This window comes from Mobula birostris, chromosome 21 (assembly GCF_030028105.1).
Source record: "Mobula birostris isolate sMobBir1 chromosome 21, sMobBir1.hap1, whole genome shotgun sequence".
NCBI lineage: Eukaryota > Metazoa > Chordata > Chondrichthyes > Myliobatiformes > Myliobatidae > Mobula > Mobula birostris.
The window spans coordinates 57,027,169-57,053,636 of record NC_092390.1 but is presented as its reverse complement, the minus strand read 5'-3'; the positions used below and the strand labels follow the sequence as shown (position 1 = coordinate 57,053,636).

The 26,468-nt window shown below is 35.6% G+C and overlaps 1 protein-coding gene across 4 annotated transcripts in view; it reads right to left on the bottom strand.

The window, feature by feature from the left end:
• vti1a (vesicle transport through interaction with t-SNAREs 1A) overlaps positions 1 to 26,468 on the bottom strand; it is a 349,481-nt gene that overhangs the window by 217,637 nt on the left and 105,376 nt on the right. For 2 of the 4 annotated variants that reach the window (XM_072239538.1, XM_072239536.1), the window contains exons 4-6: positions 18,290 to 18,373; positions 16,285 to 16,305; positions 13,779 to 13,863 (exon numbers count right to left, since the gene is read on the bottom strand). In XM_072239538.1, the coding sequence (XP_072095639.1) occupies positions 13,779 to 13,863; positions 16,285 to 16,305; positions 18,290 to 18,373 (190 nt within the window). The remainder of the gene's footprint in view (positions 1 to 13,778; positions 13,864 to 16,284; positions 16,306 to 18,289; positions 18,374 to 26,468) is intronic. The other 2 variants (XM_072239539.1, XM_072239537.1) reach the window with 1 other exon arrangement.

The window sequence follows — 26,468 nt, the reverse complement described above, 5'->3', positions numbered from 1 at the left end:
ACCAATGTACTCACTTTCAAGGACTCTTCATCTCATGTCCTCTATATTTATTGTTTATTTATTTATTATTACTGTTAATTCTTTTTGTATTTGCACAGTTTTTTGTCTTTCACACTCTGGTTGAACGCCCCAGTTGGGTGGTCTTTCATTGATTCTGTTATAATTATAATGCAGTAGATTTGTTGAGTAGCCCACAAGTAAATGAATCTCTGGGTTGTATATGGCAACATTTATGTACTCGATAATAAATTTACTTTAGCTCTGTAACTTCCCCTTTTTAATTCCATAACTAATTTTGCCTCCAGCTCCTTGACAGTGCATTCCAGACCCTAAGAAAAAGTTGACCATCATGTCATTTTTCCAATTTACTTCTATTCTAAGGACTCCAGTTCTTGACTCTTCTATTAATAGAAACAGCACTCTGACTGAACCTTCCATGATATCAGAGGGTATCTTTAGCAGACACCCTCTAATACCTTTCACCCTTAGAAAAACATCACCAGCATTACAACTTTGAAGTTGCTCATTTGAAATTATTGGAGCAACAAATAATCTGCCGGAAGAACTCAGCTTGTCCAGTAATATAAGGAGGATAGATATCAACCCTAAAAGTTGACAATTACTTCTCTCCCCCTCACACATCCACTGATGCTGCTCAACCTTCTGAAGATAATTTGTTGTACCAGATTCCAGCATTTCCCAGACTCTTTTATCCCCTGATATCAATGGGATGGAAAGACCTCCAGCTTCCTTTCTTTTCTTCTGATAGAAATTTGGGGTTTAACTCAGAAGTGATTTTAGCTCAGCTTTTGAAACACTAACATTCATAAAGTAATTGTTTTAATAATCTTCCTTGAACTTTTCCAGCAATTATAAAAGATTCTTTTGAGATTCCTGGGGGAATTCCCTGGAGAAAATATTAAGAAAGTTCAGCTGAGGGGAAGATGTAATATACATATGTCAATTCTTAGTTCTAACACAAACCCATATAGAAACATTGCAAGGCCCTATATAAAAATTAATACTATCAACTTAAAATATATCAGTTTTGGTACAAAGTTCATTTAGACACACACACACATACATACACAAAGACATACATGCAGCATAAACCAGTCACATAGATCAAGTCTGAATCTATTCTGAAACAGTTATACTTCTGTGGATATTTCAGTCATTGGAGTGTTCAGAAAAAAAAACTTGTGATAAATGGCAAAAAAAAAAATTAGATTTTGGAAAGAAGGTCAATTAGTAGTCTGAATTATAAAAAAAATTCAGTTCATACTTTAATAAACTCATAGGAATAAATGAGGTGTATGTTACACAACCAATAATCAAAAAAGATGAAAATATATACCAATATAAATATTTTAGTAAACTGCCACACAAAAATACATGAATGTTTAATTTAGGCGCTACCTATGTCATTATCTGTTACACATTCTTCCACTGATTCCCTTTTGGGAATCTCAAAATGCATGCAGTTTTTTAAAATCTCTCGATTTCAGCATTACTTTATATTCTGCTGAAAACACACAGACCCCTATGTGGAAAAGCTCTCATTCTTCATATAGCACTGAGAAACATGTGAGAGGTACATTCTTTACAGTCTCTATAGAGTCACAGCAGTTTTTTTTAAGTTTGTGCATTTCACTTGGGATTCTGCCTCTTCAGAAATTAGCAAGTCTGTTTTGAGTTTTGCCTCTGCAGAAGTCTTCATGCATATATATTTTTTGCTTCCCAAACAAGGAGCAACCATCTGCAAGGCCATTGTCAAATTTAAGGGAAAAATAGAAAATTTACTTTAGTAACTTTGCTTCTTTATTAGATCTGACTTGAAACATGAAGCAGTTCAAAGTTAAAGATGAAAAGCCCCAGCTATAAAAATGACTAGAGATCTAAACATTGCTCATTCTGAATTGTCTAAATGATGGCGATTAATGTCGGCTTTACATATGCTTCAGATTTCCATCTATAATACTGGTACATATATAAAATACTTCTTTCTAAATTATATATTACATCCTTTACATTGATATTTTATGTATTTTGTGGGTGTGAAGTTTGATCTTAATAGTTATAATATATAATCAAATGCCATTCATATTTATTCAACATAATTACATAAATTGTTGCATCTCATTCAAATAAACGAGGCAAGTTCATTTAAACCATTTCTGACAAGTGGATCCTACTTTACACTTAATTCACAGTTTCAAGAGTATTTATCCCAGGATATCATGTTAAGTTTTGGATGGAAAATATGAAATGTGACATAGGTCCCAAAGAGAGAAAATAAATTTAGCAGACAAACAAATTTTATTACATGGAAGCCCGGTAGTATTTCCAATTTCCTGTGCCACAGCCTTTGTAATTGTGGCTGGTGGTGGTTTAATTTCCCACAGTTGCAAAGAAGATGTACATGTACCGTACCAACACACTTTATCCAGTGTAAAGATTTTAATGTGATATTAATAACATGTAATTGGTTGCAAGGAGATTATGCAAAAATAAAGACAAACAGGTAATAGACAAACACACTGTGAGTACAATTATTCAGCAATCTTACATCACTGTTTATAAAATATTACTATTTATCTCACATATCATTTATCAAAAAATAACTAAATTCTAAATATCTACAGAAAGAAGGTTACTTTACATTGCAAAAAAGCAGCTCAGTAATTTATTAATGAAGTTGATGAGTCTCATTCAGTATAACAGAGCAAGCTGGAACTTTCACGTCTGCTTGTTTTATTTTATTTTGCATACAAAGATGTCATATTAGCTACAGCAAATGGGTGGGTCAGTTAATCAAAGTTAATAATTTGATAATTACTAACTTTGACTTGAAGTTATATGAAGTTACTGTATATACTACTTACAAGCTAACATTAAAGGTACTATTGGTCATAAAAGAGAATCCTACAACAATTCTCTTTTATATAAAGAAGTCTCCTCAACAAATTTTGTAATAAAGGAAAACAATATGTAAAATTTATGGTTAAGACCTATATATGCTGAAAGGTAGTTCTTATTAGAAACAGTCCCACAACCAAATACAAATAAACGAAAAAAAAACAAAATACACAGAAACACATAGAACACATTGGCATCAAAAACCTAGTACAAACATAATCTTTTATTTGCTTATTTCGAGGCACAAATCATGAAAACTGAGAAATGTACTAAAGAACATAGCAAAAGATTCAAAGCCTATATTGACCACTGGTGTTCTCAGAATATTCCGCTCCAATTTAGAAGCAGCAAAAGACAGCACAGCTCCTGGGTTGTCTATCTGTTCTGACCCACCCACGTTTCTCCCCAACATTCAATTCTTCCTCCTGAAAGACTGCATTGACCACTGCATATTCCCTGTTAACGAGACAAAGTCGGCACTATTCTAACACTGGTTTCTTTGTAAGCATATAGAAAATGACCTACTGACACTACACAAAGATAGTAATTATTGAATTACACAGTCTGTCATTGTCGTTTTTGTCACACCTCTAACAGGTGCCATTAACAGAACTGCCAAATTATAATAATCTTTTCAAGCCCTCTGTGGTCCTAATAATGCCTTTTTCCTGCCCACATAATCAATGTGTGAACAGTAAACCATTTATATTGTTACTAAATATAGGAAACTGAAAGCTTTGACTTGTAGCTTGTTAAGATTGAAGAGCATTTACTATAACATTTACCATAAAAATGGTTTACAGTGCAGGATAATAACATACATTTCAAAGCACTTAATATCAACAGCAAGGGATGGAAACATGAACATCAGTTGCACTTATTTCTAATATAAAATAGCTCATAATTTATTTTATGGAATTACATTATATTGTGTGGTAGAGTTTTAGTCAAAAAAGAATTCTTACTTTATTTCAGATTTCCTAGATATTGGTATTAAAAGATATAAAATGCCTTGAATACAATTTCTTATTTTAGGTTATATTTTTGGATTAAATCAGGTAACTGGCAACAACAATAAAAGAGCACACATATATATATATATTCCATAATAAGAGGTGGAAAATGCTCAAAGACCTTAATTCTCTGCACCTACTGCATATTTGCATTTACCAGTCTAAAATTGCAGCACATTCTTGCATTTACTACTTCAAAATTACAATGTAATGGCAGTAATTATATGGCATGCTCCTTTTAAATGGATTTTTAAGTCTACTTTATCTTAAAATCTAATTTCATTTTGATACAAGGAAAAAAGGTATCCTGAAAGTTGTACATTATATAAAATATATATTCCTTATATAATCTACAGTATATGCATTGGTGCACAGATTCACATGACTGTATGTAAACATTCACATAAAAATGTACTATTTCCTTCATGACATAAACAATGTTCTATTTTGGCCTGTTACTACACTTTAATATTAAGAATATTATTCACATTAATCACTTTTCTGCAAACATGATTCTATGATAACTCCCAAGGAAATACAGCTCAGTTCTCCTGTATGAATAAAGGTAAGGTGGGGTAGGTGTGAAGTACAACAGAGGAAATATCAAAAAAAAAGATTATTGTTCCATTTCCTTTCAATGGATCAACAGCAAACGACATGGCCTTCTGCTTAAATTAATTTTTAATTATATTTGCTCTGTACACTATTCTTTAAATTAATTAATATTGTCAATAACTTACAATAAATAACGTGACTGCTTCTATGAAGGAAAGACTGAACAGACTGGTGATATCTATTTTAAAAGTATTTTCATTCCTGACCATAGCATAACTTTTTTTTACTGAAAACACTACTAGTTTTTGTTTAAAAAGAGAAATAGACAAATGTTAAGTAGACAAGCAAAGAGACAATCATTTAACTGCACTGCTTCACGAGCTGATGTTGCATTCAATATACTTGCCACGTAATGTGAATTGAAACAAAAATAAGTTCCATCTTTCAGTCCAAATCATTCCTATATAATATACATTTTAAACCTACTCTTCCGGATCTTAAGGATATCCGATTTCTCACATAAATATTAACACTAAGTATTTGAATACTATTAAAGGAAGAATATGCAATATAAACTTTTCTTCCCACATTTGTTCATAAAAATCAGTCAATATACAGTTAATAAAGATAGCTTTCAGAACACAACTGAACTAACAACAGCTCTCATTTTGTTTGCTCCTGACTTTCCTATGTTTAAGGCTTCAAATTATTGACTAGATTATGACTGAATTAACATAAAACTGCTGAATTATGCACTAGTCAAGCAAAAAGGATGCCTGAGAAAGGACTGAAATTTACAAACAGCTCAAGAGCACAGCCTACCTGTGTTACTCTAAATATGTCACTTCAAATTGAACCTCTAACAACCACCCATTCATTACAATTGTCATCCAAAATAAAGTTCATCATGGATTCTGAACACTTTTTGTTCCTATAATTTACCCAACAATTATGATTATTAATTCACCCTATAAATAAATCAATCAACCAATTTTTCTTTGAGTTGAACGACATTTTTTACATCCATAATTTATAAGTGACAATGCCTTCATCTGAACTTCACCTCTTAACAAATCTGTCAGCTCTTCAAAGTTCAATAAAAGCAACTTCCTGAGGTTCCACTTCTGCCCTTTGTTTTCCACTTCCTTTTGCAGACTGTATTAAACAAAATTTAACTACATTTGGAGTGTCACAGAATGGTCATCACATCTGTTGTTTTCCTCTCAGCAAATGGAATTATTTCAATGCATATTTTATAAGTTACTAACAAAAGACATCACAGCACTTGATTGATTCCCATCATTCAAAATGCCACTTTGTTAATACTGGCGATTTTCAGGGTAATGCAAAATAAAACTAAATTTTGGATTATTCACTAAACATAGTAATCATTAAAAATAATTATATATGCCTTAAAGTCCTAAATTGTGTCTCAAGTCTTCCAATTGTGTTAGATTTAAACAGAATTACTTTTTATTTACTATAAATTTTATTAAATCCCTTCTTTCTGATTAAAGCTTCAGTGTTTTCTGACAATATATTTAACACTGCAACAATGATTTTAAAGCATTATTTTCACTATACATGAAGAAGTTGAGTCCACATTAATGAGATTCAGAAGTATAAAACTGCAGAAATTCTCCATAATCAATCTTGAATTCAAATAAACTAATGAAATTGTCACAACATTTAACAGAAAGATCAAACACATAACCACGTATTGCTGGTTAATTTATCACAAGGATGCACTGCAATGTATTTAAGTTCAAAAAAACATTAAAACATCTGTAATTTATGAGGAATAATAATTATAAAATCAGAACAAAACAGTTTTATTTATGGAATTCTGCTAGAACAGCGTTGAGCTCGATAATATACAATTATGTTGCAAGGATAGGGTTGGTTGAGGGTAACATTCAACCAACCTATCATAATGATTGAAACAGTATAAGCAAACCACTGGATCAGAAAGGTTTCAGATACCAATTAAGTTATTTAACAAAATTACTCTCAAAGAAATTGTTAATAATCAAGAAATAGTTGCATTTAAAATTCAATTAATTTCTGCTTTGCAGATTAGCACAAAACATGCACCTAGAATTTTAAAATTTAGTGTTTAATCTAACTTTGCAGGATTGGATTGCAAGATTTCATCATTTATTAGCTGTAGTTGTAAATATACAAACAGTGAGTAAAGGTCAATTTCGCTTTTCATCTAAATAAGAACATGCTTTTTTCTGAAAATTTCAGTATTTAAAAAAAAATTAGAATTTTAAAGTAAAATAACTATCCTTATTATATATCAAGAATGAGCAAAATAAAATTGCAATAGCAACTGGTAAAGAAGTGAATGTGTGTGTAGAAATGTTAATCCTGATTTTTATCTATCTTAATTGCATATATATTTTAGTCATACTTATATTAAATACATTAACTTCGTATAGCATTGCATTTTAGTAAAAACATTGAAGAAGTGTGAATATCTGTAAATATTGAAACTGCAATTATTTTAAAAGTGCAGCATGTTTGAACCATAATAACTTAATGCTACCTAGCAATCTTTTCAGACATTAATATACATAATTTCCCTTAAGAAGTACTCAAAACAGTATGTCAAATAACTGAAACATTAAGTAAATGTTCTTTTAAGACAAAAGTATTAAATCTTTTTGGGGGGCATAAATGATGCTCAGCTGTCACAAGGCTTGGAGACATCTGTTTTCTCTAATTACCAATACTCTTCTCTTTTTGAGGAGTTTTTCAAAGAAAACCAAAAACAAACTATTGAATTCTCTTAAAGCCCTGTTCTTTTAGGTTTCTGCTGGCCATATCATGGCGAAGATCATTGCATGTTGAGCTGGCCATTGTGTAGATTGTGTGCTTTGTTTGGGGGATAAATTGGGGTTTGGGCCTTAGCTACCGTAGTTCAAGCGTAAAATACTTTGCCATCACACCGCATACTGTTGCCAGCGACCCTCTAAATCCTCGAACCAACTGTGTCCTTTAGTGTCACAACAAATAATGCTGATTTATTACAATGTGCAAGTTTCTACTGATTAAAATAAGCCACAAGCACGTGGTTTTGGAATTAGCACATTTAGAAGCCTGTTTCCCACATCCTATTTTGCGCTAGTACGGCTGATCCCTGCAATTCTACGCGGGTGCAATTTTAATGACTGCTATGTTTTTGATGTTTCGATGAAAACGCTGCTAGGTGTTTGTGGCAGCACTAGATACCGAGCCTGAATTGCTGTGATTGGAACGCTGTGACACTAGCTCTGTTTACGATATCATCGGTGTCATTTTCCTTTTAACGATAAGACACTTCCCTGACAAGGCTCGATTAGGGAAAAAATTATTATTACATTCACTTTTTTCAGACAGGATAGCGAGATAAACAGAGAAGAGCCTTAGGGGAGAAAAAAGGTGAAGATACCAGAAAAGCAAATAAAAAAATCTTTGCTGCTGTCAAACTATTTAATTAATAGAAAAATATCCAGAATATTATATCTATCTTCAGTAATATGGATTTTTTTTTATGACTTTTATTACTACTAACCTACCGATTTTGTAATTTTGCATTTTACATTCATTTGACTTTGATTAAATTACTTCTGCACTGTGCATATTTCACAAAATAATATGAAATATTCTTTAGCACACAACAATAGCGATGCAAGATTAGTTTCCACAGCGCTGATTTTTCTAAAGAATAAAGGTGGTTAAGTAGCTAACAAGACACAGCACTTTCTTCAAGTACTCCAGCTTCTGTGCTAATAATAGCAAAGCTGTGAGTGAGCCAAAATACACAATATATCCCATTCAAGAAGGCTAAATGTACGTATATTGGCATCATTACTCATCCTATAGAGAGTTCCAAATTCATGACAGTAAAATAATTAAGTCACTTTACATCCAAAAACACTGAAGTTAACACTACCAACTTTTTGGATCTCTTTTGCAGAAGCTATTAAATACCTCTGAATGTTTTGCATTAAAAGATGAGTGAAAATTAGGTTAATTTCACAACACCAGCCACAGGTTATTTTCAACAAAGCTCGATTAGAATCACGAGGTGGTGTTAATTGTTAGACTCTGTCCATCCAAGGCAATTATTGTAAGAATAACCATATTAGATTCTCCAGTTTTGCTTCTGTTGACTAAAACATCAATAGTTAAGTTACCAGAGGCTAGGGAGAGATCAGAGTGCAATGGTTACAGGAGTACTTGAATACCCATCGTCTGGCACAGCAAGATCTCAAAGTCTCCAATAGGCTTCAAAGAGAAGTGATTATTTTTTTCCAAGACCTTCCGCTTTCCAGTGAAGCTGTAACCATGATTTTTTTCCGCCTAATGCCATAGAAAAAAAATCAAAACAGGCTAAACAAATTGATGTACTCTTTAATATAGTCACTGCATCATCATAGGATCTTGTGTCTCGCTTGCTGACAAGTTGAGCTCTGTGTACCATACATCTATCACTTTGTTGGCAACTTCAATGCTTCAGGAAAAAAAAGCCTCTCAATTGAGATATTGGCACCTTTGATTGACATAGCCTAATCAGCTTATCTGCACATTAATAAAGCTGATGGCCTGCAGTGTTGGTCTTGTAACCAAGCTCAATGAACTTACAGGAGCAAAAAGCCTCTAGGGCTAACCTAATGGTACCAGAAGCCATTTACTGCTGAATGCTTCCAGGAATAGTAGAGCACAGCAGCACCAAATCTTTAATGTGAAAACCTCTCTTTTTTTTTGAGAGGTTTTTATTTCCTAAACTAAAATATTTCTTCTGTTTGGATTATGTTACATCCAATATATGTATTAACACAAAGCTTCATTTAATTGTCCAGACTTGCGTACAAACACTTAATCCAATGTTTCCATTCTCAGTTACTTGCAACAGCATTGTACAGCAGTGATGACTAATGGACAATATATGCTTAGAAATGTAAACTATTGCCTGAGGTTCTGATGACATTACATGAATGGAACAAATCACAAGGACATATCTCGGTTGATATCAGCAGTCTGGTCACTTAACACAAGATTCTTGCATTTCCTATAAAAAGAAATGCCCCTTCAAAGTAAAGACATAAATTTGACAAGCACAAACCAAACATGCTGCATTCCTAAGATTTATTTCAACTATCCTACTGTCTGTAATTAATCTGTAACTTTAGTATACAAACTACAAACAATTTGCGAACCTAACTCTGAAATCCAGTTCTACTAGTGCAAATTCCTACAATGGTTATTTTGTGCTGAAATAAACTAATTGTTTTCTACTTTTAAAAATCAAAATTACACACCAAAAGAGGAGCGTAAATTGTGGTGGTATGAAGTTGTCTATTTTAAAGGTAGCTATTCATATTCAATTAATGCACAGGTGTCATTATATGATTACTTTAGTTAAATGTTTAATTTTAAAATGCCTTACATTTCTAATTTCTACTATTTCTGCAGTTTTGCATGTTTAAATCTTTTCACTTCTCTGGTTTGAGCGGTTCTGCCATTACTCTTTTCATCTATCCTGCAGCCCCTCATACTTATCCAAATGCTGCCCTTTGGCAACATCGACCAACCACAGTGCAAATTTGCACACATACTATATCTCTTGTTCTCCAACATCACTCTTGAGCATCCTGACCTTCTATGACTTGTCTGACTGACATTCATCTCTACGTATGAATTTTGACCAAATGAAGATTAGGAAGACCCAAACAATTCCCTTTTGCCCTGCTCCAGACTTCGCCACCTTCTCATCTAAGTGGCCACTGTCTGAGGCTAAAATTATACCATTTGCAAACTCAGAGTCAAGTGTTACCCAGAAATGACCTTTAGGCTAAATATCCACACCATTACTTAAGTAACTTCATAATATTACTTATTCTTGCCCTACACTGCTTGCACCGGAATCTGTCATCCATGTCGCCACTGTTTCAATGAACACCCAGTTTCATCTCCCTTCAGTATCATATCATCATATGCAACATCTGTATAAATGTCCCAAGTCACAGGCAGTTGCACTCACAAATAACCCAAAAAGACATTGAGCTACACTGTCTCCCAGCAAATCAATGGCCAAGTTTCAGAATGCTTATTCTTGATTTCAAATATCTACACATCCTCTTCCCTTCCTTGGTTCTACAATTTTCTCTAGAGCCATAACTCTATGAGATACACTCTCTACTCCAAATCCACTCATGCTCATTCCCAATTTTAGTTTCCCCTTCATTAATTGAAGTGTTTTCTGCTACTGAGCTTCTAGATCTGGAATTTCATTTGCCCTCTCCAGAGAACTTTTCCCTCTGGGAAAATAATCGCTGCTCATCGCTCTCTCATTGCCAAGAATATACACTACCTAGTTTCTTATTACAAAACAAAAAAAAACAATTGCAAACACTCTTTAAAACAGATTGCATATGAGTGTCTTTTTGATGCAATTTATTATGGCACTTGCAAATTTCAAGCTTCAATATGTAGAAAAATACAAGCAATAAACAGACATTAGTTGATATGCAAGTAACATTAGTTCAATCAATAAATGTTGCATTCTACCCAAAAAGGTAGAAATTGTTTTTATTTTATCCAGTAAAAAAGGCAGAGAAATACATGGTTTTAATTCTGTCTCAAGGTTCTGACATGATCAAAACCCCTCAATTCAATTGCTGCCTTTTATCGGACCATCAGCCATCTATTAACCTATATACAGAAGTGTCACATCTCTCTAAAACAGGGTGGTTGATTTCTCAGTAAAACTAACTGCTTATTATCCAGGGTCTGGTGTAATGAATGCTTGTAAAACTCTGTCAGCTAGTCACGTAACACAGCCACACAAAATTGCAGTGAAACCCACTGATAACTGCTAACCGAAGATGCAAACTTCAACGGGAATATTCTAAAAGCTCCAAAAATGGCAAGAAAAAGAGCTGATAAATGCTTCAATAATTTGCCCTGCATGCCTCACTACAAAACTCTTAAAAAAAGAAACTTCAACTATATTGAGATTTTGATAAGCATTATTATTGAGTTTTGTGGTGCACTTCACCAGTAAAAGTAGATGATACATCATGCGCTTTTTTTCATTTTCCTTACCAATATATTTTTCTTTGTCTCCTTTGTTGAGTTTCATCTCCAGAGATGCTCCACCTGTCAGTACTTTGTCAAAAGCCAAATGACCATTATGAGAACCCTGTTGGCAAATGTCTATCGGCTATTCCACTACATGGACATCTACTCCGAGCCTAATATTGTCAACAAATGCAAAATTCTATATGAGATATTGGATAGCTCTGATAAGCAGGAATTCTGTTTGATTTTACCTTCCAGACACTTACTGAAGAGTGCTGCTGCTGAGTTTGACAAATCCAACTCAACCTGGGCATTACCACATTGGTCTGTATTTCTCAACAATATGCTTTGCAACATACTGCTTTTATCAATCATACTCTACATAATGCCAAAACAGAAAGTTAAAATAGTTGCCAATTAGAACTCTATCGAGCTTTGCACTGAAGAAACCTTATTATTATTAGATCTCAGCTCTTAAGCATACTTGTTTTCAAAGAGTGTGTAAACAGAATCATCTGGCTCCTTCTAAATTATTTTTAACTGAAATAACCATAGTAAATTTTAATTCAATAGCTGTAGTTTGCTCTTATCCTGAATGATCCCAAAAGATTTATACACTTTTCTGTTGGATCGCTCTCTTTGTGCCTTGTTTCATCTCTGAATAGGCAACAACAAGTGCTACACATGTCCTTACACTTCCTCCCTCACTACCATTCAGGGCTCCAGACAGTCCTTCCAGGTGAGGCGACACTTCACCTGTGAGTCGGCTGGGGTGATATACTGTGTCCGGTGCTCCCGATGTGGCCTTCTATATATTGGCGAGACCCGACGCAGACAGGGAGACCGTTTCGCTGAACACCTATGCTCTGTCTGCCAGAGAAAGCAGGATCTCCCAGTGGCCACACATTTTAATTCCACGTCCCACTCCCATTCTGATATGTCTATCCACGGCCTCCTCTACTGTAAAGATGAATGAAGCCACACTCAAGTTGGAGGAACAACACTTTATATTCCGTCTGGGTAGCCTCCAACCTGATGGCATGAACATTGACTTCTCTAACTTCCGTTAATGCCCCACCGCCCCCTCATACCCCATTCCCCCCTCCCCCTTTCTCCCTAGGCCTCCCGTTCCATGATCCTCTCATATCCCTTTTGCCAATCAACTGTCCAGCTCCTGGCTCCATCCCTCCCCCTCCTGTCTTCTCCTATCATTTTGGATCTCCCCCACCCTCTTCTACTTTCAAATCTCTTACTAGCTCTTCTTTCAGTTAGTCCTGACAACGGGTCTCGGCCCGAAACGTCGACTGTACCTCTTCCTATAGATGCTGCCTGGTTTGCTGCGTTCACCAGCAACTTTTACGTGTGTTGCTTGAACCACCTACTTCCTTGTTTTACTTTCAGTTAAGGTCTTCCTTACAGTGTATCTATTGGTTGTACCACCTTTTTGATGAGATTTCCATCCACAACTTTCATCAATATCTCTGAGTTTATTCTGTCCCAATATTTTGATATTGATTTTAGCCTTTTACTTGCCTTTTCCCACCTTACAACTCATAGTATTGTGCATTTGCCCGTATTCTTATTGGTTTAATTTTTTTCTCTCTCTCCATGAGATTTATCTCTCCTTTGCTAAAGTAAATTTGAAGCTTGATTATATGCATAGTGTTGCAGATTTGGTCCACCTGACCTCAAGCTTGAACCATACAATTTAACTTCCTTTCAAAATTATGGAACATATATAAAACTATACTATTTCTCAGAAGATGAACCAGAAAACAATGAATAAGTTACTCAGTAATAAATGCTTACACAAAAATAAATCACTGAAGTAAATATGATTTACTTTTATATTAGCTAATTGCTTCCTCAATAAAGTGTGTGCACAGAAATTAAAGTTAAGCATAATGTGAGAACGAAGATTATAAATGTGATAATTCCTTCAGATTTTGATATATTCCATATGGAATTCTTGTTTCTGTAAATACCTTGCAACTAATAAGTAAAAATATTTTACTATATATTATTTTGATGGATAAACTTGGCATATTGCTTTTGTACAGATATATAAGGAAAACAAATAAACATCTGATCACTTTGCCAATTTATGAGCTACATTTACAACTGATGTCTTTCCACGTGCCTCATCATGAAGTATACCCGAAATGTCATGATCAGTACTGTGCATAAGGCAGATAATTTGTTCCCTCTCAAGATCCTTACCAGTTTCAACGGTCAGTTGATATCCAGCCTCCAATCTCCGTGTTGACCTTTCCAGCCGCTCTGTATTATCCAACAGGCGTGCTCTCTGAAACAAAATCAGAGATGATTATAGACACTTAAGCGCTAAGTATAATTATATTTCATTTACAGAAAAGGAACCATAAAGGAAAAATTTGCCAAATTTTGAACTCAAGCAGTGAAATAGTTCTTAGAAAAAGCTGAGTTCAGCAAAAAAGAGAAATAAAACATATTTTTAAAAACTGTTCAGATAATTTACTATCCTCAAAAAACTAACATTTTCAATAGAAACCAAAAAATCCATGTGCTATTTTCAAAAAATGAGAGAGAAAGGGGTGCCATAGGTAAAAATATTTTTCCTTAAATTAGAATTCAATTGAGGCTAAAGTTTAAATATCATATACTTAACAAAACATAAACAAACATCTGATCACCATGCCAAAGACACAAAATAGAATTGTGCAGAAAGACTCTTGATAATTAGTGAAAAATAGGTATTGAAAACAAATAAAACTGGATTTTTAAAGAAACAAAGTCTAGCATCATAAAGACTAACTTAACTAAAATTAATTCTGAGCAATGTGAACATGATGCAATATTTTTTCCATCTAAACCATTACGTTTTACACATTTGTATTTATGGATTAGAACAATTTCAAATACCAATATGAGATATTACCGTTACACCCAAAATTCAGTTTCATTATGTGTTCAGATTTCCAAAAAGTTTGTTTCAATGATCTTTTACCTACAGAAGATAAGTGCCACATTTTGAAGATAAGACTAGTGCAAGATTTAGATTTGCTATTTTTTTTATTAATTATTGCAATACATTGCTGTTTGAGAACAATCATGTGATAGTTTTGATCTTTAATAGTTTTTACTTGCATTTTTTCTAACCTGTCTTATTATGAGATCCTACAGAATTTCACTTGGGATTTTGTGCTCATTACAGCAAAATGTGAATGCCAGGAGTCTTATTTAAACTGATGTTCTGTTGAATAATTAGGCTCCAATAGTGTGCCACACAAGTTGAAATAAATAGCTGTATAATAAGTGGAATTTCAGATAAGCAGAGCTGCAGCACAATTATCATATCTTATACAAAAAGCATCTGCAACATCTTATTTTTATTGTTACTGCATCATTAGCATACACGGGCTTTTTACGACAATGCTAAAAATGAAAAAGAACACCTTTAATCAGGATGTAATTCCCATGAATTTGAATTTTAGAATTGAAGTTCATTTCCACAAGAAAACAAAAAAATGTCAAAAGAAGCACAGAAGCCACATCTTGATTAATACTCTTCAGAAAACATCTGTATTTGCATATTACAAAAGTGCCATATATTACCTTTAAATGATTAGACTTAGATCCACATACTGTAGTTAAATATCACAATCTAACTAAAGAAATATGGAAAATTGCTGAAAAGCTGAAGGAAAGCTTTATTTTGTTCTTTTCACTCTCTACACTGTACATGAAAAAGTTTAGAACTTGTGTTCAGTTCATTAACAATTTTTTTTGTGGAGAAATACTAATGCACGAGCAAAGAGGCAAGGTTTTCACATAAAGGACAGGATTCCCACTTGCAATGTTGTTTCCTATACTTTACACCCATCAACTCTTTTCTTCGGAGAATTTTAATCCTATATTCTTTCAGGGAAAAATAGGCTAGACCCTGGTTTGTCATCCAAGTTCTATTCATGCTGTCAAAAGGCATACAAACTAATCACATGGAAAAAAAAACAAGAGGGGCTACCACATTTCAAGACCATTTTTAAGTTTGACAGTCAGAAAGCTTCACCAAGAACTTTCTTCCCTGACAGATGTCACTTAAAATTGGAGAAATACTTTCTAATAAAAATGGTGCCATATGAACAATCTGAATCGTGTCCATAGAAGTGAGTTGCCTTGCTCTAATGAGCCCCTATGGATCTCCCTGATGCAGCTGTATTGACATGCTCACTTAAGCTAATACACCTAGACCAAGATGCCTTGGTGCCTTGAGCACTGACAGTCTGGGATACTGACAGTGTATCTTGCTTCAATCTTCAAAGAAGAAGTGATTAGAATGTTATCATTACCATTCGAAACGTGATTTTCCTATTCCCTCCTGGCAGAGGTGACATATCTGTGAGATGTGGCCAGCAGATCGCAGCAGCTAAAGCCACTTCAAAGCTTCCCTTGAATTTTTTTTCGAAATCATTAGAACAATGTGTTCAGATCAACGCAGATAGGACCTGATGTGAAGGTCAGGCACATTGCAATAACAATCTATACTAATTAATCTGGTTCTTCAAATAGTGGGTATACTTGTTTTGGATAAATTATACTGATTATATGTTATTTTTATGCTCTGTAAGGTAAAGAAATCCTGTAGGGTTTTTACGCGGTTCTCAGAAAAAAAATTAACAGCTGACAGAAAACACCAATATTTTCCAAACAAACACAGATACCTAACAACAAACAAGGATGCACTCACCTCTTCACGCAATTTTATCAACTGTGAACGCACAGAAAGATGAAAAGGAAAGAAATGGCAGGGATGAAACATCTGTCATACAGTTGGGTATAACATTAACTATGACAATTTATCTGTTTACATACTTCGTATTAAGAAATCATAGAAGAACCTCTTTAAAGACCCTAAAAAGGCTCATGCAAAGAGAATTTTCAAAACCACATTTTGAAAGAACAAAGATTAGTTTTCCCTTTGTCAACACAGACTGTTACAATCATTTGCCTCTTATTTAGTACGTGAGAGGTATGTTTGCTGCAATCTTCAAAGAGAGAAAGAGGGGCTCATGGCAATGATTTTAAAGAGGCAAAGAGAAAATGGAGCATTATTTTAGGGTGATAATGTGTAAACCTAATTATAATTATCTATTTAATGGTTACAATTAAGACAAAGCCAATGTGAAAACACATTAATAAAAAAGTTACACCAACGAGGCTGGATGGACTAATTTTGATATGAATTTTAATTCTTTAATTCCTTGAGGTAAAAAAGTTTATTTTTAAAAAACATTTTAATAGAACACAAAATCAAAACAGGAAAAGGACTGTATGTATGTGAAACAGATAGTAAAAGTAAAAGGAAACAAGTATCATATCTCAAGTTATTTTTGGTAAGCTACCTTTAAAAATAATAATATTGTTGGTCCATTAACAGTAGCACTATTCAATAATATGGCTGTTGAAGTGTCCGTTGCTTTGATAATAGTTAAGTCCTTTTTTTAAGTCAACATCTCAAAATGGCCAGAAAGCTCAATGGGCCAAAGTGCACAACTAAGAAGTGAGAAGATCAGCTTTCTGGTCATAACCACGAGTACTATGAAGCATGGCGCAGCTGCCTTATAATAGAATCCAAACAAAATGCACTCTATCTTGTTTGTGCTGCCTGGCTGATTTTAAACCTTCTCCGTGGATTTGAGGATGATTTTGCAATGGGCTTTAGGTTTTGTTTTGTACCATGCCGAAGAACGCATTGATTCATATTAACAAAAACGTATTCAACTGGACAACGCTATACAGGAAGCGCTATACCGTCTGAAATTTCCCGATTACATTTTGCATTTCCTTCATTATCATCATTAAGAAGAGTATCCTGCCATTTCAGTTATGATAATCATGGGCTTTTCAAACAAAGATTTTCAATATTGTATTCGATACAAGTAGTAATCTGTTCTTTGTAACCTGAAAAATCTGGTACGCGCTGGTTTGAGCCGGCAGAATCTCTAGTGGCCAGACTGCTGCTGTGACTGAAATCGAAACTGCGCCGCAGTATGTGAAGACCACGTGACGCACAAAACTACAGAATTATGAAAAGCGATAACGCCAATTCCTTCTCTGCCTGCATACAGATAACGAATAAATGCTGAACTCTATTAAATGTCCTTTACACATTATCGCTAGGTGAACACACAATTTTCAGAACTTATAAAGGTTCGCCATTCATTTCGTTACAAATCCATGCCATGCAACTAACAGATTTGTTGCTCATAATGATCTGCTCTGCCAGGGCTATACGAGATGATACTGACCTCTTTTAGATCTTCGGGAATTAAATTGACCGGCACCAACCCCTGCGCTAAAACTGCAGTCTGGTCTATTTCTTGCATAGTAAGCCCCCATAGCATTATCGCCAGAGCTCACAACTTCACAGACTCCTGCCATATTACTTGCATTAATAAAATAAACAAACTTGTAAGCAAACTTTGACATCTTGAAGATTTTGTTCTAAGCTGGAAATTTGTTCCTGAAATAAAAATCTCTTGAATAAAATGGAGGGTCTTCTTGTCTTCTCTGCACTAAGATTAAAACTTAAATGGTTTAAATCAGAGGTTTGCTGTTGCTTAGCATTAAACAATGTATTTCCACTTGAGTTGCTGTTAATGCTGTTAGTGAGCAGCTTGAGAAGACGTACTAGTTGCTGACCTTCATCACCCTTAAGCCACCCACAAGGGTATGCTGATTAGTGGCCCTACCTGGTTCTCGGTGGTATTCCCATCATCCCCTAGGAGCTCATTTCGCAGGTTTACCTCATCACTGTAGGCGATCCGTGACCTTTTCTGGAAACGAAAAGAAAAGTGCAAAACTTGTGTTAGAAAGTCTCTTACGAATTACTATAAGCATAGACTTGCTACAGCAGCAGAGCCCCCTTATGGATCATCCACAAAAAAACAGATCCACTTTAGCAGCATATATGAAAACGGCTTCAGAAAAGGTGCATTGGTAGGTTGCGAGACAAAGAACGTACAATCTAAGATTCAACAAACAACAATCTGAAAAAATTGTTTTATTCTATAGATCTTCTCCTCACAGAATATTTCTCTGGGCAACAAGGAAACACCTGTGAGAAGTGCTGTAGAAGAACAGCATCTGATCAACTAATTTTAAGAGAGAACAACTTAATTCTTTGTTAAACTATTGAGGAATTATAACACTTATTTTCAAAGTTGTTGATGAATGAGTGATATTGCAAGTAATAAAATGTTATTGGCATTACATATTATGAAAAATACAAATCTTTCAACAACACTATGTTCACAATGTGACAAAAATGATCTACATTTGATCAAATGCAATGCTAAGTTTTTGCAAACACAACACACTTAAAATCAAATGACATTTGTTACTCAGAATAATGTACAAGATTGCACAGTCTATTCCTTGCCTTTTTTGCTCTCTGCTATGGAAAATCAACACAGATCAATAATCAAAAGAAATATACATTAAATACAATGGCACAAGGTGGCCAGAAAGTGTTGTGTATTAAACTTGCTAACTAATTATGTCTAACATTTATTTACAAAAGCTATGAAAACGTGTAGCTACCAACTAATACAAGTTTCTAATAGAAAACATGAATCAATTTACATTTTTATTGAAGCTGTAGTGTAGCAGAGTCAAATAGTTAAAAGAACATTTATAAATCCTTTGTCTCATTGCTACAATCTGCACTAAACATTCCATAATTTACAAAAAATGTATGACGAAAAAGCAGCAGTTTTCTTGGACATGTGCACCTCTAATATTCTTAAATCTGTATCAACAGAATTAGTAAGTTGATAAAGTATAATCATACTACAGAATCTTCCAAGCCAGCTTCGTAGTAATTACTAGGCAGTTTGAAACCAGGAGAAAGAATTCACCAAGTTTTCCTCTCAGCTGATATTGACCTGTAGACAGGCAATCTCCAGGTTACAAGGATGTTGCACTCCTGAGAACTGTTTAAACATCAGAAACAAACAAAAATGATGTGTGGGAGAGGATACCAAGAAGAGCAGTGATAGGAGAGCAAGCAGGAGCAGGAAGAGTAGTCTCACTTAGTGAGTGAGTGAGTGAATGAGTCTACTTAGCGCTCCCAGCTCTGCTTGCACACCCCAGCTCCTCTAATAGTTACAGCTGGTGGAGAGAGATGGCACATGGAAATACCCCATCCCCACCCAGTAGGAGATGTCTGCAGCCAGTAGCTGACAAATCCTTCCCAGTCCACCCCACCAATCAGTTATATGCCTTCATTATGTAGGGGGCATCCATTAATTGGGCATTTGTAACCTGAGGAGGAACTGTACAGTTCTTCTGTTACATTAACTGCTCTATCTATTAAAATGATTTTTAAGAATCAAGTATTTCTTTCTAATTGCTTTTATAAAAAGGACTATTAGCAGCAAAACTTTTTAAAAAGTCAGGCACTGCTGTGTGAGAAGAACATGGAAGTACTCTGCCAGACTGAAAAGAGAAAGGCAGCATTAGTTTCTGGAGAGAGTTGAGGTGTGGCAGACAAGTGTCTTAAAGGAGGGACAATCTGCTTGCTTCTTATTTTTGCACAGTAGACACAATTGTTTCATCCCACCTATTTTCTTTCCATAAAATATTAAACCTTCATGGACAGAAATAAAGGCATTTTGAGAAGGTGTGAACTAACTCATGGACTGTTGTGGTTACAAAGTAAGAGTGTAATCCAGAGTTGGGAGTGTTAGGCTATCCAAATGGATCTCTAGTGGCATGTAATATGAACAGACTGTAAAGTGATATGAAGAAATAAGTTATTAGTTGACCTATTTTATATGAAGATATATAACAAAATAGAATGCCCTTGTGCTCCACAGAGTACTCAATAGCAAAGCAACTTAGAAATCAGAAAGTTCAAAGTAAATTTTATTATCAATGCGTATACATATGTCAGAATATACAACCTTGAGATTCATTTTCCTGCGGGCATACTCAGCAAATCTATAGGATAGTAACTATAACAAGATCAATGAAAGATCTACCAGAGTGCAGAAGACAACAGACTGTAAATGCAAATATAAATAAATAGTAATATAAAAAATAATAAATAGTAAGGCCACGGGCCCAGATGGCGTCCTGGGACGGGTTCTCCGGGCCTGTGCAAGCGAGCTAGCTGGAGTGTTTGCTGACATCTTCAACTGCTCCTTGCTTCAGTCTAAGGTCCCCTCATGTTTTAAGAAAGCAACAATAATCCCAGTGCCGAAGAAGAGCAAGGTGGCATGCCTGAATGACTATCAACCTGTGGCTCTAACATCAATTGCTATGAAGTGCTTCGAGAGATTGGTTATGGCACACATCAACCACAGCCTACCGGTCAACCTTGATGCTTTGCAATTCGCCTACCAGACCAACAGGTCAACGGCAGATGCCATCTCTCTGGCCCTATATTCCTCCTTAGAATACCTGGCGAATAAAGACGCATACATAAGGCTCCTTTTCATTGACTACAGCTCTGCTTTTAATACCATCATTCCAAATAAACTGATTCCTAAGCTCCGGAACCTGGGCCTTAGCACTCAGATCTGCAGCTGGATCTTCAACTTCCTCACAGACAGGACCCAGGCTGTAAAAATAGGGGATAAGCTCTCCTCTACAATCACTCTGAGCACCGGTGCCCCACAAGGCTGTGTACTCAGCCCCCTGCTGTACTCACTGTACACTCATGATTGTGTAGCCGAGTTTCCATCAAACTCAATATATAAGTTTGCTGATGACACAATTGTAGGCTGTATCTCGGGTAATGATGAGTTTGAGTACAGAGAGGAAATTAAGAACCTGGTGGCACGGTGCGAAGACAATAACCTATCCCTCAACGTCAGCAAGCTGAAGGAATTGGTTGTTGACTTCAGAAGGAGTAGCAGACCGCATGACCAAATTTACATTGGTGGTGCGCAAGTGGAATAGGTCAAAAGCTTTAAGTTCCTTGGGGTCAATATCACAAATGACCTGACTTGGTCCAACCAAGCAGAGCTCACTGCCAAGAAGGCCCACCAGCGCCTTTACTTCTGAGAAAACTAAAGAAATTTGGCCTGTCCCCTAAAACCCTCACTAATTTTTATAGATGCACCATAGAAAGCATTCTTCTAGGGTGCATCACAACCTGGTATGGAAGTTGTCCTGTCCAAGACCGAAAGAAGCTGCAGAAGATCGTGAACATGGCGCAGCACATCACACAAACCAATCTTCCGTCCTTGGACTCACTTTACACTGCACGCTGTCGGAGCAGTGCTGCCAGGATAATCAAGGACATGACCCAGCTAGCCAACACACTTTTCGTCCCTCTTCCCTCTGGGAGAAGGCTCAGGAGCTTGAAGAATCGTATGGCCAGATTTGGGAACAGCTTCTTTCCAACTGTGATAAGATTGCTGAATGGATCCTGACCCGGATCTGGGCCGTACCCTCCAAATATCCAGACCTGCCTCTCGGTTTTTTTGCACTACCTTACTTTCCATTTTTCTATTTTCTATTTATGATTTATAATTTGAATTTTTAATATTTACTAATTTTTACTATTTTTAATATTTTTAATATTTAATATTTGTAATCCAGGGAGCGGGAAGCACAGAATCAAATATCGCTGTGATGATTGCACGTTCTAGTATCAATTGTTTGGCGACAATAAAGTATAAAGTATTAATAAATACCAAGAACATAAGAGAACGAGATAAAGAGTACTTAAAGTGAGATCATAGTTGTGGGAACACTTCAATGCATGGACAGGTGAGTGTAGTTATCCCCTTTGTTCAAGAGCCTGATGGTTGAGGGGTAGTAACTGTTCTTGAACCTGGTGGTGCGAGTCCTGAGGCTCTTGTACCTTCTATCTGATGGCAGAAGCAAGAACAGAGCATGGGCTGGGTGGCAAGGATCTCTGATGAATGATGCTGCTTTCCTACGACAGCATTTCATGCAGATTTGCTCAATGGTTGGAAGGGTGTTACCCGTGATGTACTGGGCCAAATCCACTACCTTTGCACAATTGTTCATAATTTTGTATAAGTTTAGCATAAGGATATACACTATACTTTTGGTTTTACTAAAACCCTCATAGGAGGCCCTCCATAGCCCAAAGAGGGCCTGATTTTAATTTTCCCTCTTGAAGACTGATGAACATAAGGAATAGGAGTAGAATTTAGCTGTCTGGCCCATCGAACCTGCTCTGCTATTCAATAAGATCACAGCTGATAGGCTGTGGACTCAGATCCACCTCCCTGCTTTTTCCCCTGCTATGCAAAATCTATCTCTATCTTAGATACGTTTGAGGAGGTAGCTGCAACCTCTTCTCAGGGCAGAAAATCACACAGATTCACTATTCTCCAGGAAAAGCAGTTCTTCCTGATCATCCTATTTCTATTCCCGAAATCTTGAGGCTGTGTTCCTTTTGAGATGGTTCTTTTGATATTGGGTTTATTTGTCTCATTTCAAAATTATACCCATCATGTCCTTGCTAAAAGAGAATGCATTATCACTGTGTGCCATAAGGTCGATATGTGAGTGTCACACACAATCCAGTTACTAAACAACCTGGAACACCAAAATTTTAGTTTACCATGAAGATATGCAATGGATTCTGTTTTTCTAACACCTCGATAAGAGCCCCTCTATACAGTATTGAAAATTAATGAGATTTTTTTCAGATCTATTTTTTTAGGTACAAGATATTTGGGTACACATAACATATGCGAGTACTTCTGGTCTGCTTGAACCACAAAGAGAAACTGAAAATCTGTACACCAGGTTTTTGTGGGACCTGCTACAACTAATTACACCTAAAAGAACTTAGACAGATATATCCAAGAAAAAGAGCTTAGTTTAGAGACATACCCAAAAAATGCATTGAATACTATTAAAGCTGATGTTTACAATGACCATGGAGTCATATTTCTTTGGATGCTTCTGGGGGGATGGAAAACATTCTGAAAATTTGATCATAAAATTAAATTGCCCTGGCCTGAATTAACAATTGTTTCAATACTTCTGATAGAGTAAAAACTGCACATTTGGCTTTTAAAATTCTTTTAAAATTTAACAGTCTAGTATCTCCAACATGTAACATTAGTCAGAAAACTGCAAAGGAAAGAATTCTAGAAAACTGTAAACTTATTGGTAGGATAAATAACAAATTCATCCAGTGTACGCATTCTTTTGATTGACTGTAAATGAACAGAATCAGTGCAGACACCTAGAGTACATAATGGACTGCCTTCATACAATGTTATCGACAATTATCTTCATTTTCGTTGGAACACTCAAGATCATTGATACCTTCAAATTCTTCAGAGTTTCTAGCCCGTTGAAGTAGTGAAATTGTTTCATTTTCACTCACAGCTGTTTCTGGCATCCCTAAGCCTGACTGTCGTGAAACCGCAGTGAGCCAAAGAGTTCTGAATTGTCTTGCTGCTTATCGATAACAAAAATCACTGCTTTTTGAACACAAGCGCAAGCAACTGATGCCAATTAAAAATTGATTATTCGAAGCATGGTAGAGTGTTTAATAGCCACGTAACTGCACTTGCCTGGTGTTAGTTAGAAACTGTTTGGCAACAGTCCCTGCCCCAAGTAGGTTGAATAGTGTTCCAAATAAATGAAGGGAATCCTGGTTTTTAGTTTTTATTCTTGAAGAGATGTTGCAAGTAGGTGGCTGCCCCAATTAACCAGAATCCACAGTTCCTTCATATCTCAGTCACTTTCACTGACTCCAATTTCAGCACCAAAAATGTTGCAACGCAGCCATGAATAAAGGACCTTTCAAAGCTTCCTTGACATCCTGTCCAATATAAATCCATTGACAGTGTGGCAAACATTGATGAGACTATACATTTTCCCACTGAGTTTTTAAACTGTTATCACATGGTATGCTGCCACATAATCTTGAACTAAAGGAGGAAACTCCAGTCATGCTACTGAGGTATTTGGAATAATTAATGTTATATTATAGCACAAGGTCATCAGATCAAAGATTACTACCACGTGTAATTGAGGCTACAAAATGACTGTTCGAGAAAAGTCTTCATCCCTTGGATACCAATTATCCTATCAATTCAAGCAGTTTCAGTTCCCTGTTCAAGGACAACCATGAAACAAGGACAACCATGAAAAGTGATTGGCCTTAATCTCGAAGCTCAACGTTTTCCCCCATGGTCTGCCATCTGTTTTCCCTTCAAAGTTGAAGATAAAAACAACTTCTACATTTTTACACTGAATTTAAAAGAAAGAAATATATCTGAAACTCTTCAACATTGAAATCAAGTAAATTTACACATTGTACAGACACACATGCTTCCTTGAAAGGATCTATATTAAATGTAATTTTGTACAGATTATATTTTCAATATGTATATTTTTATCTGTAGTCTTAGTTGAACTACATAATTTTAACCTGCTAATGTTAGTAATGTTAGGAATAATTATATATTTACACTAGTTTTATTTCATTTACAAGGAGCATTATAAAACCCAATTACACAGAAATAAATTCAAATATTATGACTGCCACAATAATAATAGGAATAGTATCAAGTTTGACAGCAGGTTAAAATATTTTGTTAATTACAATGTATGTATGAAAACCATTGTAAAAATATACGAATTTAGGAACATATGAATTGGAAGCACTGGTGAGCAACTAGGCCCTACAAGCCTGTTCTGCAAATTCACAAGACTTCAGTTGATCTGGTTTCAATAATATTCATGTCCATCCACTGTCACTTTTCACCCTACCAAGTTTCTCTCCATGCAGACTTAAAAATATTCACTTTTGGATGAGAGTTCCAAAACCTCCATTTATTTTCTGCCATAAATGTGCAACCACTTACTTTGGTTCTAGATTCTCTCACAAGAGGAAACTTCCTTTCCATACTCACCCTATCAACAACCTAGTGAGAATCAGAATCAGGTTTATTATCTCCGGCACGTGTCGTGAAATTTGTTAACTTAGCAGCAGCAATTCAATGCAGTACATAATAATATAGAAAGAAAAAATAAATAAGTAAATCAATTACAGTAAGTGTATAAGTAGTAAGTATGTATGAAGGATAGGCAACCATGGCTGATGAGGGAAGTTAAGGACTTCATAAAAGCAAGGAAAGGGAATATAAGGTGGCAAAAGTGAGTGGGAAGTTGGATGAGTGGGAAGTTTTTAAAACCTAACAAAAGGCAACTAAAAAGGCCATAAGGGAAAAGATTAAACATGAGGGCAAACAAGCCTTCACTGAGAAAGAAACTAACAGTGTGCCAGAGGTCTGTGAATGTCAGGGAGCAGGAGTGAGTGCCATTGCTATTACAAAGGAAAAAGTGCTAGGCAAAATCAATGGTCTTAAGGTGGATGAGTCATGTGGACCAGATGGACTACATCCCAGAGTTCTGAAAGAGGTTGCTGAAGAAATAGCAGATGCATTGCTTAAGATCTTTCAAAAATCACTTGATTGTGGCATGGTTCCCAAGGACTGGAAAATTGCAAATGTCACTCCACTCTTTAAGAAGGGAGGAAGGCAAAAGAAAGGAAATTATAGGCTAGTTAGCCTAACCTCAGTGGTTGAGAACATGTTGGAGTCTATTATTAAGGATGATGTTTCAGGGAACTTGGAGGCTAATGATAAAATAAGTCTAAGTCAGCATGGTTTCTGTAAAGAGAAATCTTGCCTGACAAACCTCTTAGAGTTCTTCGAGGAAGTAAAAAGCAGGGTGGACAAAGGAGAGGCAGTGGATGTCACTTACATGGATTTTCAGAAGGCGTTTGATAAGGTGACACACGAGGCTGCTTAACAAGATAAAATCCCATAGCATTACAGGAAAGATACTGGCATGGACAGAGGAATGGCTGACAGACAGAAGGCAGTCAGTTGGAATAAAGGGGACCTTTACTGGTTGGCT